This window comes from Oryctolagus cuniculus, chromosome 13 (assembly GCF_964237555.1).
Source record: "Oryctolagus cuniculus chromosome 13, mOryCun1.1, whole genome shotgun sequence".
NCBI classification, from domain to species: Eukaryota; Metazoa; Chordata; class Mammalia; order Lagomorpha; family Leporidae; genus Oryctolagus; species Oryctolagus cuniculus.
Genome location: NC_091444.1, coordinates 38,361,994 through 38,376,102, shown reverse-complemented (window position 1 = coordinate 38,376,102; position 14,109 = coordinate 38,361,994). Strand labels below are relative to the sequence as shown.

The 14,109-nt window shown below is 44.4% G+C and overlaps 1 protein-coding gene across 15 annotated transcripts in view; it reads left to right on the top strand.

Moving 5' to 3' along the window:
* Positions 1–14,109, top strand: part of NVL (nuclear VCP like) — a 110,634-nt gene that overhangs the window by 65,375 nt on the left and 31,150 nt on the right. For 13 of the 15 annotated variants that reach the window (XR_011381469.1, XM_070055378.1, XM_051820594.2 and 10 more), the window contains 3 exons: positions 4,376–4,482; positions 8,038–8,114; positions 10,962–11,050. Coding sequence is in view for 14 of the 15 variants with exons in the window: in XM_070055378.1 (XP_069911479.1) it covers positions 4,376–4,482; positions 8,038–8,114; positions 10,962–11,050 (273 nt within the window). In the remaining variant the exon portion in view is untranslated. Of the gene's footprint in view, positions 1–4,375; positions 4,483–5,015; positions 6,865–8,037; positions 8,115–10,961; positions 11,051–14,109 lie in introns of those variants that run through there. The other 2 variants (XM_017347766.3, XM_017347767.3) reach the window with 2 other exon arrangements.

The window sequence follows — 14,109 nt, the reverse complement described above, 5'->3', positions numbered from 1 at the left end:
TGGTGACTGGAAATATAGGAATTGTTACGCTGGGTCTCCCACTTAAGGATTCTGTCTCTGATACAAATGGGGTGGGGGTAGGGGGCTGGTTAGGAAGCTGCAGAAATACTCCAAGTGTAATATGTTGGTGATAGCTGTGGATGCAGAAGGAATCTGGATATGTTGTATCATAGAACTGACAGGATTTGCTAGTGGATTGGTACAGAATGTTGGAGAATGGAATCCAGCAAGTTTTGGGGCATGAAAAACTGGAAGAATCAGTTAACATTAGCCAAGACATAGAAGAAATAGTAGGAGTCTATCTGGGGAGGAGATGGGAAGAGATACTGGATCTCAATCCTAATGATGTATAGTGCATAGGATCTTGCAGGAACCTTTGGTGGAGTATAATTTAAATCATCTAATACTATAACTTATGTAAAGTTTCAGAATGCTTTTTACTGTAAAGTTTCTTAAAATAATTCATTAATACTAAATGTGACATTTGTTCAGTTATAGATGTTAAGTATGTGATTATGTAAGTCCTAGAACATTTTTAATTATAATCAGGATTATTTATATCAAGTGCCCTCTTTGGGCAGGTGGATCTGGCTTTAAGATCCATGTTTTTATATAGAAGTGAAACTGTTTCCATAGCACAGAATTGACAGAGAGAAAAAGATCAAAGGCACACAATGGAAACAAAATATATTCCTATACATATTTGAATATATTTTTTATAAAGCACAAAGGCCATGCAGTTTAGAAACCAATCTTTATTACAGTTTTAACCAGAACAATGGATATCCATATACCCCCCCAAAAAGATCCACAAAAAGTGAACTTCAATCTTTACCTCTTACTGCATATAAAAATTAACTCAAAATAGATCAAGCACCAATGAAAACTTAATACTAGAACTCCTAGGAAAAAATGTTGAAGAAATTTTTTTCTACAATGGATTAAACAGAGATTTCTTAGATATGTCATCAACAGAACAGTCCTTGAAAAAAATAAATGGGGCTGGCGCCGCGGCTCACATGGCTAATCCTCTACCTGTGGCACCGGGTTCTAGTACCGGTTTGGGCGCCGGTTCTGTCCCAGTTGCTCCTCTTCCAGTCCAGCTCTCTGCTGTGGCCCGGGAAGGCAGTGGAGGATGGCCCAACTGCTTGGGCCCTGCACCCGCGTGGGAGACCAGGAGGAAGTACCTGGCTCCTGGCTTCTGATGGGTGCAGCGTGCTGGCCATAGCAGCCATTTAGGGGGTGAACCAATGGAAAAGGAAGACCTTTCTCTCTGTCTCTCTCTCACTGTCTAACTCTGCCTGTCAAAAAACAAAAGAACAAAAAAAGAAAAATAAGTGGGATAAATTCAAATTACTGGGGCCAGCATTGTGGCTCAATGGATTAACGTTTCATTGCCAGCATTCCCATTGGAGCGCCAGTTTGAGTCCTAACTCCTCCACTTCTGATCCAGCATTTTACTAATGTGCCTGTGAAAGCAACAATTGGTGGCCCACAGGCTTGAGTTCTTACCACCCATGTGGGAGATCCTGAGGGCTTTCCAGGGTCCTGACTTCAACCTGGCCCTGCCGTGGCTATTGAAACATTAGGGGAATAAACCAGCAGATGAAAAGTCTGTCTCTCTCTGTCTTCCCCCTTTCTCTCTCTGCCACTCAAACTTTCAAATAAATAAATCAATAATTTGGCTCTTCCAAGTATTAGCAAGGATATGGAAGAACTAGACCTCTCATATATTGCCAGGGGGAGTGAATATGGTACACATAGTTTAGAAAACAGTCTGGGGCTAGCGCTGTGGCCCAGTGGGTTAACGCCCTGGCCTGAAGCGCTGGCATCCCATATGGGCGCTGGTTCGAGACCCGGCTGCTCTACTTCTGATCCAGCTCTCTGCTATGGCCTGGGAAAGCAGTAAAAGATGGCCCAAGTCCTTGGGCCCCTGCACCCATGTGGGAGACCCAGAAGAGGCTCCTGGCTCCTGGCTTTGGATTGGCGCAGCTCTGGCCGTTACGGCCAGTTGGGGAGTGAACCATCAGATGGAAAACCTCTCTCTCTCTCTCTCTCTCTCTCTCTGCCTCTCCTCTCTGTGTAACTCTGACTTTCAAATAAATAAAAATAAATCTTTAAAAAAAAAGAAAACAGTCTGGAGGGGTCAGAGCTATGGCATAACAAGTAAAGCTGTCGCCTGCAGTGCCGGCATCCCATATGGGCACCGGTTGGAGTCCCACCTGCTCCACTTCTGATCCAGCCCTCTGTTGTGGCCTGGGAAAGAGTAGAAGGTAGCCTATGTTCTTGGGCTCCTGCACCTGTGTGGGAGACCCAGAAGAAGCTCCTGGCTCTTGGCTTTGGATCAGCCCAGCTGCAGCTGTTGTAGCTGTCTGGGGAGTGAACCAGCGGATGGAAGACTCTGTTTCTCTCTCTTTCTCTCTCTGCCTCTCTCTCTGTAACTCTGCCTTTCAAATTAATAAATTTTATATATATATATATATATATATATATATATATATATATATATAAAAACCACAGTCTGGGGGCCAGCGTGGTAGTGTAGTGGGCAAAGCCAACACTGTGGCACTACATCCCATATGGGCGCCAGTTCGAGTCCTGGATGCTCCACTTCCAATCTAGCTCCCTGCTGGTCTGTCTCGGAAAGCTGTGATATATGGTCCAAGTGCCTGGTCCCTGCACCCTCATGGGAGACCTAGAAGAAGCTCCTGGCTCCTGGCTTCAGATTGGCCCAACAAGTATATAGTTTTCATAAGGTGACTGAAGAACAACACTAAAGATTCAGAATTTTTGCTCAGAAAGTACTAGTTTTATTTCCTTATAGTGGAGTACATCATTGGTTTCAGTCTCAGTGTGTTTATTAGAAATGGGAATCCCATTTTTGAAGGTATGTCTGTGTATGAACAGTGATCTCACCTCTATGAGCTATGATGCTTTTATGTAATTTGGCTTAAAAGTGGGCCGTTTGTGGAGGAGTCAGGAACGTTCATCATCAGTCTCAGTGTCAGGCACAAGGGGGCTAGCTTTGTGTTCTAAGAGCAAGTGCACAGGAAGTGTCCTTGGAAAATTCAGATAGGCACAAGGAGACTTCAAAATGTTCATGGGAAAAGGAAATTAAAGGGTAAGTTTATTTCGGTGCCAAAGAATTTTGAAATCCCTGCATAGTTTTTTTCATATTATAGGCGTTTTCATGACCTTTGTGAAGACACCTGAGAGTAAATGCGTTTAGGGAAAGGAACCCCGGAGAACCAAAAGGAGCATGTGTGAATCTTCTGGGTTGTGTAGGGGACACAAGAGAGCTGGTACACAGTATGTGGAGGCTGAAGGGAAGTGTTGAGGTGGTCAGGTCCCAGAGAGCCTTCCTGCCATGGGGAAGTGCGGGCTGTGTCCTGCAGGGGGAGCAGCAGGGAGAGTTGGACCTGTGTCAGGAAGGAAACTCAGGCAGCAGCGCAGGGCACTCAGCAGAGCTGGCTAAGGGACTTCTGCATGGTCAGCGCAGGGCACTCAGCAGAGCTGGCTAAGGGACTTCTGCATGGTCGTGACTGTGGAGTTGAGAGAGGCAGAGGCAGACTTGATAGAGCCTGCTCCAGCTTAGAGGGAAGGGAGAGTCCTGCCTGGTGTTTGGGAGTTGGAGGAGGGAGGGGTTCATTATCTGAGATGGGAGTTCTGAAGGAAGAGCAGGTTTGGGGCCAGGAGAACAGGGTTGGACTTTTCATTATTTTCTTAAGGATGTACTTGATGAATAGAAATTTTTAATTTTAGTAATGTCCAAATTATCAGTTTTTTATTTTAAAAGGGAGGCTGTCGCTCCCCCTCTTCGTGGAGGAACGACACAGGACCCTGCGCTGTTCTTTCGTCTGCTCGGCCCTCCCCGGGTTTGCTGCTGGTTCTTCCCGGGTTGGCTACTATCCCTTCCACCTCCGTGGAAGGGCGGTTCCCCCTGGCCGCTTTCCCCACTTCCGCAGGGGAGCGGCACACCGCCGGCCGGCTCTCTGGGGGCTGCACAGGTTCCCTTAGATGGTTCCCTTAGATGTTCCCCATAGATGTTCCTGGTGCATGCCGTCTCTCTCCTCCTTTATAGTCCTCCTCCGCCAATCCCAACTCGGCTGCCCACACGCCGAGTACGCTGCTCTCCTCCAATCAGGAGCAAGTCCTACAGTTTATTAGTTGAACTGGAGGCAGCTGTGCGGAAGCTGTTTACTTCTCTCCCAGCGCCATATTGTGGGAGAGCAGATGCATAGAATAAGTCTTAATTCCAGTAACTCAGTCCAGTCCGGATTGCTCCCCACAGGAGGCCTTAGCCATGTACAATGTGAATTTTGTTTTTAAAAATATTGTATTTCCTTTATTTAAGATGTTTTCCTCCCTTCTCTAGATATCATTGACCCTGCCATTCTACGTCCAGGCCGGCTGGACAAAACACTCTTTGTGGGTTTACCACCCCCAGCAGATCGCCTTGCCATCTTAAAAACTATCACAAAAGTGAGTAAAGGATGTGGTTTGTTTTTGCAAATGCTGCTATCCTTTTGAATAGACAGTTAAACTGATAGTAAGTTAAGACCAATTGCTTTCTTTTCTGTAGCTTTAAGTATTCATCCAGCCTATGATTCCCAAAAAGGAAGATGAATTGTTTGGTATTTTTAAAATTTTTATTTATTTTTTACCTGCTGGTTCATTCTCCAAATATCCACAACAGCCAGGACTAAGCCAAGCCGAAGCCAGGAGTCCATAATTCCATCCAGGTCTCCCATGGGAGTGGCAGGAACCCAAGTACTTGGGCCATCATCCCCTGCCTTCCAGGCACTCCAGTATGGGATGCTAGTGCCTCAGGCAGCAAACAGCTTAAGCAGCCACACCATAATGCTGGCCCCTAATCTTGAAAGAAAATGTTGTTTTTCTTATTACCAAAATAAATAATAGAAAGTAACAAACTTCCCAAAGGTCTATTTAGTTGCAGATTTCAACTTTAAAACTTAGATCTCTAATTGTTGGTCCACCATTATTTCTACTTTTAGATCCTTTTTATTGAAATACAGTACACATACAGAAAGTGGACTTACTGTGAAATGCCTGGCTTACATGCCTGGACTTACCATGAAGCAAATGGCTGCAAGCAAAGCCGCCAGCTCAGGAAAGATGGCAACCCTAGTCACTCGTGGAGCAAGAGTGGTAGTATCTAGGGGCCTCTGGGAGCAAGGAAATGGGGAGTTTGGGTTTCATGTGTGCGGATTGTGAATGGGGAAAGTAGACATGACAGTGGTCATGGTTGTGCAGCAGTGTTGATGGCGATGCCTCTGAACTGTGTGTACTTTAAATGATGAATTTTGGGGCCGGTGCTGTGGCTCACTTGGCTAATCCTCCGCCTGTGGCGCCGGCATCCCATATGGAGGCCAGGTTCTAGTCCCAGTTGCTCCTCTTCCAGTCCAGCTCTCTGCTGTGGCCCAGAAGGGCAGTGGAGGATGGCCCAAGTGCTTGGGCACCTGCACCCGCATGGGAGACTAGGAGAAATCACCTAGCTCCTGGCTTCGAATTGGCGTAGTTCCAACCATAGCAGCCATTTAGGGGGTGAACCAACGGAAGGAAGACCTTTCTCTCTGTCTCTCTCTCTCACTGCTTACTCTATCTGTCAAAATAAAATAAATGATGAATTTTAAAACACACGGAAGCTGCCCCCTTGCTTCCTTCCAGTTACTACCTACACCTGCTTGCCTCAGGGTCAACTGCTGTCCTGACAAAGTTGAAAATCATTTACAGTGAAAGATGCTGAGTAATCATGCAGTCTGACCCTCTAGTTTCACAGCTGGCAGAAAAAGGTACAAAGATTATTTCCCTAAGGTCACAGACTTTATTTCCCAGGTCAAAGTGGATTGAATGGGAAATGTAATTTCCTTTAATCTGTGTTACATGAACATTTACATTTTAATCCAATAATACAGGCTGGCAAATGTGAAAATTTCTGCAGTACTTGAGAGTGCCTTTGCTGGGAGATGCTAATATGTGAGTGTAGACAGAGCAGCAGGTAGCTGCACAAGGTTATCAGCTCCAAACCACAGAACCCTGTTCTTGGGTCTCCATGCGGTGATAGTTATAAGATAATCTCTGTATTAAAATTTTTATTAATGTTATTTGAAAGACAGAGAATTCCCATCTGCTGGCTCACTCCCCAAACGCCCATTGGCTGGACCATAGCCAGGAACCATGGGGTGGTTTGAGCCATAGTCTTCTGCCCCCTGGGATCTGCATTACCGGGAAGCAAGAGTTACAAGCTGGAGCTCAGAATCACACTAAGATGATCTTTATGGCATATGTTTATTCACGCGTGTATGTGTTTCTTAAAATAATTCTTTCAGAGCCAGCATTGTGGTTCAGCAGGTTAAGCCTCCACCTGCAACACCAACATCCCATATGGGTGCTGGTTCAAGACCTAGGTGCTCCACTTCCAATCTAGCTCCCTGCTAGTGTACCTGGGAAAGCAGTCGAAGATAGCCCAAGCCTTTGTGCCCCTACACCCATGTGGGAGACCCAGAAGAAGCTCTGGGCTCCTGGCTTGGTCTTAACCAGCCCTTCTATTGCAGCTGTTTGGGGGCTGAACCAGTGGATGGAAGATATCTCTCTCTGTGTCTGTCTCTCCTCCTCTCTCTATAACTCTGCCTTTCAAATAAATAAAAAATAAATCTTTTATAATGTAATATATACACAAAGAAAAGAATATATACAATGTATATGTAAATTATGAATCAGAATAATACAGCAGATACTCACCCCTACCATCTAACTGTCATACTTTTAAAATCATTATGAACTCTTTTTTTTCACTCCTGTGGTTTATCCCTAGAAATATGTACTGAATGCTTACAGTGCACTGTGCTAAGTGTTGTAATTGTAATTTCTGGTATCTCTTGCTGTGAGCTGCAGGGGGTTTGGTACCAATGTCAGGGTTGAATTTTAGATAAAGGATTTAGAAAGAACATATGGAGTGTAAAGGACTTCAGATTTTGGACAGGTTACTGCTCGTGCTCAACTGGCGTCCAACTTCACATTAAAACCAAGCCCTGCAAGGGCCAGTACAATCAGTTAAGCCTCCACCTGCAGTGCCAGCATCCCATGTGATCACTAGTTCAAGTCTCTGCTGCTCCATTTCTGATCCAGCTCCTGCTAATGCACCTGAGAAAAAGTGAAAAATGATCCAAGACCCTGGGCCCCTTCCACGCACGTGGGAGACCCAGAAGAAGCTACTGGCTCCTGGCTTTGGCTTTGGCCTGGCCCAGCCCTAGTCATTGGCCATTTCAGGAGTGAGCCAGCAGATGGAAGTTCTCTCTCTCTTTATCTGTCTCTTTTTTGTCTCTCTGTAACTCTGCCTTTCAAATACATAAATAAATCTTCATAAAAAGAAAAAATAAAAATTAAGCTCTGCATACACATATGCTACATTTAATCTGGAACAGGAAAAAAAAACGTGTTTCTTCCCCTTTGGAACACTGAGTTGGTAGATTTTGTTCTTGGTGGTGGTGGTTTATTTTTTCTGCAGCTGCACACAAACCCTTAAAATTACACAGGCTTAAATTGTTTGCCTTTAGCTTTCCCAAGTTTGGAATCAACTTTTTTTCCTTCTTTTTTTTTTAATTAATTAATTAATTTGAAAGGCAGAGTAAAAGAGAGAGAGCTCTTCCATCTGCTGGTTCACTCCACAAATGGCTGCCAGGAGCTTCTTCCAGGTCTCCCACATGGGTACATGGGCCAAAGCACTTGGGCTATCTTCTGCTGCTTTCCTAGGTGCATTAGCAGGGAGCTGGATCAGAAGTGGAACCAGGACGTGAACTAGTTGGCAGCTTTACGCACTATGCCACAGCACTGGCCCCTGAAATTAGCTTGTTGATCTCATTTTTTCAACAAAATCTGTGGGATTCTTACAATCCTCTTATGGGAGTAAATCACATCATTGCGTGAAGCAGCCATTATTCTTTATTAAGAAAGTGTTATATAGATGAGTATGAGTCCTAAAACCTCAGTGAAAAGTCATTTTTCTTTCTTACTTAGAATGGTACCAAACCTCCACTGGATGCAGATGTGAATTTGGAAACAGTTGCTAGTGACCTGCGTTGTGATGGCTATACGTAAGTGTTTCCCTCTAGAGCCAGCTGACTCCTGGCGCTCAGTGTAAATGTAAAATGAGAGACCAAAGCCCCCGACGGGTAGCTGGGAGGTGAAATGAGGCATCCTGCTAAGCACCTAGTGTCATGCCTGGCTTTTCCTTGCTCCTTTCTTCTTAGAGAAGCAACTGCCCACTAGGATGCCCTGCCTCTCAGAAGGCCACCCTCCTCATCATTGCTGTCCTCCACTTAATATACGGGATATTTCATGACTGGCTCCCGATCATCCAGGTGCTTCAGCATTGAAAAGAGACTAGTCCACAGTGCTACATTTTCCAAGCCTCAGAATTCATTTTCACGACACAAAATCCAGTAATTCTGCCTTCAGCTTGCAAATGTTTGTGGTGGTCCTAGTTTGGGGGTGTTTTCTTCATATGTCTTCAAGTAAATTTGTTAACTCTCCCAGTTTGGGGACACAGGAAAGAAAATCAGATTCAAGTTTAACAGAGACATTACCGTGTCTGGTGTATTGAAAAACCCTTTAAACTGCGCACTTGATGCTTGGTCCTCTGGGCACACCTCCAGGGCCAGACCAAATAATGCCGTGCTTTCTGAGGCTTCCAGGCGTGCAATACGGTGTTTTCACCTTTGAGGTCTTCAGATGTCTGTTACTCGGCAATGTGCATCTGTATTGAAAGAACACACACAATGTAGGAATACAGGGACTTAGTTATTTCCAGTTCTGAATTTTACATAACCATCTCTTACTAAGATGATTGCACTTGAAACTACAGTGATCATTTTTCAGGTGTGTGGTCAAAATACCAACCTTGATCTCCCAGGCTGTTTCCTGGGGGCAGTTCTGGTACCCAGTGGGCTTGAGAGCCAGGCCACACTCTGGCGAGCAGTCGTGCTCATCAGGAAGGCACTGTGCTTCTCAGTGGAGGGAACAGAGTTGAAAAGGTGGTAAGGAGGGGCCGGCGCCGTGGCTCCCTTGGTTAATCCTCCACCTGCAGAGCTGGCATCCCATATGGGCACGAGGTTCTAGTACCGGTTGTTCCTCTTCCAGTCCAGCTCTCTGCTGTGGCCTGGGAGGGCAGTGGAGGATGGCCCAGGTGCTTGGGTGCCTGTATCCTCATGGGAGACCAGGAGGAAGCACCTGGCTCCTGGCTTCCAGTCGTAGAGGCCATTTGGGGAGTGAACCAACGGAAGGAAGACTTTTCTCTCTGTCTCTCTCTCACTGTCTAATTCTGCCTGTCAAATTAAAAAAAAAAACTGAAAAGGTGGTAAGGGGCATTTGTTGAAGCCTCTTCCTCCCTTTAAGGAGTATTGCTTCTTAAAACGTTAATTAGAAATCAACCCAGTCTTCATTTAAGTGCTTTTACTACTTGAGGAGTGAGGAGAAACTTAAGGAAGAATATATATTAACAGCTTTAAGTGCTCCGATTTGAAAATATTTTAAGTAATAGGTGGTTTTTATGGCAGAATTTACTGAGGACCAAATCTTTTGAATTATACCAAGTAGAGTGTAGTTTACAACAGGCATGGGGTTAATGGATTAAAGTTCAGAGGTAAACATTTTGGATTTTAATTCCACTGCTATCACAGTATGGGAGACTTCAGTCTTTAGCTACCTGTTTCGCCGGCACCGCGGCTCAATAGGCTAATCCTCCGCCTGCAGCGCCGGCACACCGGGTTCTAGTCCCGGTCGGGGCGCCGGATTCTGTCCCGGTTGCCCCTCTTCCAGGCCAGCTCTCTGCTGTGGCCCGGGAGTGCAGTGGAGGATGGCCCAAGTGCTTGGGCACCTGCACCCCATGGGAGACCAGGAGAACCTGCACCCCATGGGAGACCAGGAGAAGCACCTGGCTTCGGATCAGTGCAGTGCGCTGGCCGCGGCAGCCATTGGAGGGTGAACCAACGGCAAAGGAAGACCTTTCTCTCTGTCTCTCTCTCTCTCTCTCTCACACTGTCCATTCTGCCTGTCCAAAAAAAAAAAAAAAAAAAAAAGCTACCTGTTTCATTAGATCATGGCTTCTGTACCATTATTAGATTTAACATTAAGGACTGGAATGAGTACCCAACATGTACTTGCTTATTAAATGGTGTTGTTACCATAACACTGAACCAACAAACACATTGGGTTCAGCCAGTAATTTAAGCTCTTTGAATCTTTAATTTTGTATAGTATGTAGATCATCAGCATTATGTAAGTTTGATTTCTACAAGTGAAGTTTTAGTCCCCTAATCTAAACCTTTCTCAAGAGAATCTCTATGAATCATATTAAGGCTATAATGTGATGAAACCTTAGTTAGCCCCAGTGTCTTTCATTTAACTCAGAACTGTGCTGACTTGGCACATCACTGCCTAGACTAATAAGTGACGCCTTGTTATGTGTCCACTCAGCTTGAGCATAAGTGCATCAAAGACTTTTTAGGCTTTGAATTTTCCCCTTTTGAACTTGGAGCTATAAATGGCTTTTTATGTAAGCTAATTTTAGATACTTGTAATATATGAATATGTTAGTCAACACTTAAGCATAGCCCTTGTGAATGAAAATATTACAATAATGTCCAAGTTCCTTTCTACCAACTGGACATACACTGACTTTAGTATCTGTAGCTTCAGGATGAGATTATTTTGTTTCCATTGCATTGTTTCTTCTGTAATTCCTTTTCTTCTGAAGATTATAACTATTCCAAATGAAAGCTAAAACCTTTTTCCTGCTGATCATAAACAGTTCATCCCACCTTGATTGATGAGTCTCTTTCCTGATTGCTTAATATGTGATTTACAAGAAATTGCTCTCAGACATTTCCTGGGCTTTTGCTGTATCTACGGATAAATAAATAAAAGTACTTATTTTATTATAGGGGTGCAGACCTGTCTGCATTGGTACGGGAAGCTTCTCTCTGTGCCCTGAGACAGGAAATGGCAAGACAGAAGAGTGGAGATGGGAAAGGTATGATCCTCTCCAGAATGTCTCAATTTTGATTAAGTATCACTCTGCACACTTGTTTTTTAGCAACTATTTTCTGTAATAATTAAGCTGACCTTTTTGGTTTTTTTGTTTGGTTGGTTGGTTGGTTGGCTTTATTTTGTTTTTTGATGAAGCTTTATAAACTGTTCTGAAATATCATGTAACCTCTGGTGCTGACAATTATAATAGCAGAATTGTAACTTGGTCTCTAGTAAAGTATGTGGAATCTTAACATCTTATACAAAGATCAGATAAAAAACAACTGGGCCTAGTCACTGTCCTCATCATGAGTTTGTTCTACTTACCAATTCTGGAAAACCTCATGCTTTTGCTGAGGTGCTAACTGTATAGCTGCTATAATTCAGCCTGAATTGGAGAGATTAGGAAACACATTCAGGGTACAAGCACTGTGGCATAGCAGGTAAAGCCCTCGCCTTTAAATATTTATTTATTTATTTGAATGTCAGAGTTACACAGAGAGAGAAGAGGCAGAGAGAGAGAGAGAGAGAGGGAGGGAGAGAGGTCTTCCATCCGATGGTTCACTCCCCAGTTGGCCACAATGGCCAGAGCTGCATTGATCCGAAGCCAGGAACCAGGAGCTTCCTCCTGGTCTCCCATGGGGGTGCAGGGGCCCAAGGACTTGGGCCATCTTCTACTGCTTTCCCAGGCCACAGCAGAGAGCTGGATTGGAAGTGGAGCAACCAAGACTAGAACCTGGCACCCATATGGGATGCCGGCACCTCAGGTGGAGGATTAACCTATTGTGCTGTGGTGCCGGACCCGATAATTTATACTTAAAATAGTAAACTTTCTATACAGATAGTTAGAATACTACATTTAACAAAAAATGGAACAAAATGTGTTGCTGAACATATTAAATACAAGTTGAATGGCATTAATGACTTTGGTTTCAGTAAGAGATTCATGCAAAGTCCCTGGAGGACAGAGAGCTAGAAATGAAAGCTATGGCAAAGGAAGGATGTCAGTACTTGTTATATATGTTTGTAAGACAACATCCCAGAATAACTGTTAGTAGTGACGTCAATACATGCACAGGTCTTGTTAATATGTGTTGACAAAACATACCCTAGGAGAATGACCAGAATTTAGTTCACAGGGAGACTATGCAATTTAAAAAAAAAAAAAAAAAAGATGTTACGGTTGTTTTATTTAAGACACTATAATTTTGATTATTTGTCATCCACTTCCAGAAGCAATTTAATTTAGCTTAAAAAAGACGAAGAGGTCCGGGGCCTTCATTGTGGTGCAGATGGTAAAGCCAGCATCCCATGTGGGCAATGGTTTATGCCCTGACTATTCCACTTCCCATCCAGCTCCCTGCTAATAGCATGGGAAAAGCAGCAGAGGATGGCCCAAGTGTTTGGGAACCTGCACCAATGTGGGAGACCTGGCTCCCGGCTTCAGCCTAGCCCAGCCTGGCTCTTGTGGCCAACTGGGGAGTAAAATAGTAGATAAAGATCTCTCTCTTTCTGTATGTCTCTCTTTCTCTCTCTCTCTGTAGCTCTGCCTAATAAACAAACAAACAAATAAATAAATATAGTTCAATTAACTGAAGCACAGAGATCTCATAATAAAGATACATGTGTTGACAAATCTAAGCTTAGCATACACTGACCTAACTATGAACAACAAAAAATTTAGTTCAAGATTCCTGGTAGCCGAAGAAAACAAGAAAAAAAAAATTTTTTTTTTTTTTTTTTTTTTTTTTTTTTTTTTTTTTTTTTGACAGGCAGAGTGGACAGTGAGAGAGAGAGACAGAGAGAAAGGTCTTCCTTTTGCCGTTGGTTCACCCTCCAATGGCCGCCGCGGCCGGCGCGCTGCGGCCGGCGCACCGCGCTGATCCGATGGCAGGAGCCAGGAGCCAGGTGCTTTTCCTGGTCTCCCATGGGGTGCAGGGCCCAAGCACCTGGGCCATCCTCCACTGCACTCCCGGGCCACAGCAGAGAGCTGGCCTGGAAGAGGGGCAGCTGGGACAGAATCCGGCGCCCCGACCGGGACTAGAACCCGGTGTGCTGGCGCCGCTAGGCGGAGGATTAGCCTAGTGAGCCGCGGCGCCGGCCTAAAACAAGAAAAATTTTAAAAATTAGGAAAATCAATACAAATAAAAAACTGTATCTTTTAGAATTCTATTGAAAAAAAGGAGATCAATATAGACTTGATCACAAATGAATCTTTTCTGGTCACACGTGTCCAAACAGTAAAACCAGAGACACGCAAATGTGAAGGATAATGTAAAGTTATTGAGTTGGCCAAAAATTGTCACATAAAAACACACATGGATTTTATACCTTGAAAAGGAAGTTTAAATACATGAAAAGTTACTCTTATTTTCATATCTGTGTTTTGTTTTTTAGAAAGATCAATTTATTTGTTTGAAAGGCAGAGTTAATAGAGGCAGGTGCAGAGAGAGAGGTCTTCCATCCACTGGTTCACTTCCCAGAAGGCCACAAGGGGTGGAGATGGGACAATCTGATGCCAGGAGCCAGGAGTCTTCCAGGTCTCCCATGAGAGTGCAGGGGCCCAAGGACTTGGGCCATCTTCTACTGCTTTCCCAGGCCATAGCAGAGAGCTGGATGGGAAGTGGAGCTGCTGGGGGCTAGTGCTGTGGCACAACAGGTTAACGCCCTGGCCTGAAGTGCCGGCATCCCATATGGGTGCCAGGTTCTAGTCTCGGTTGCTCCTCTCCAGTCCAGTTCTCTGCTGTGGCACGGTAGGGCAGTGGAGGATGGCTGGGGTGCTTGGGTCCCTGCACCCACACCTGAAACCAGGAAGAAGCACCTGGTTCCTGGCTTCGGATCAGCACAGCTCCGGCCATTGCAGCCATTTGGGGAGTGAACCAATAGATGGAAGGTCTTTCTCTCTGTCTCTCCCTCTCACTGTAACTCTACCTCTCAAATAAATAAATAAAATCTTTTAAAAAAAAGTATAAATTATCATCATGTAAGTTGTCAAATTAACATTATGAAACAAGTCATGTTTAATAATTAGCTATCCTGTTTCATTTTTTTATGTAATGGCAC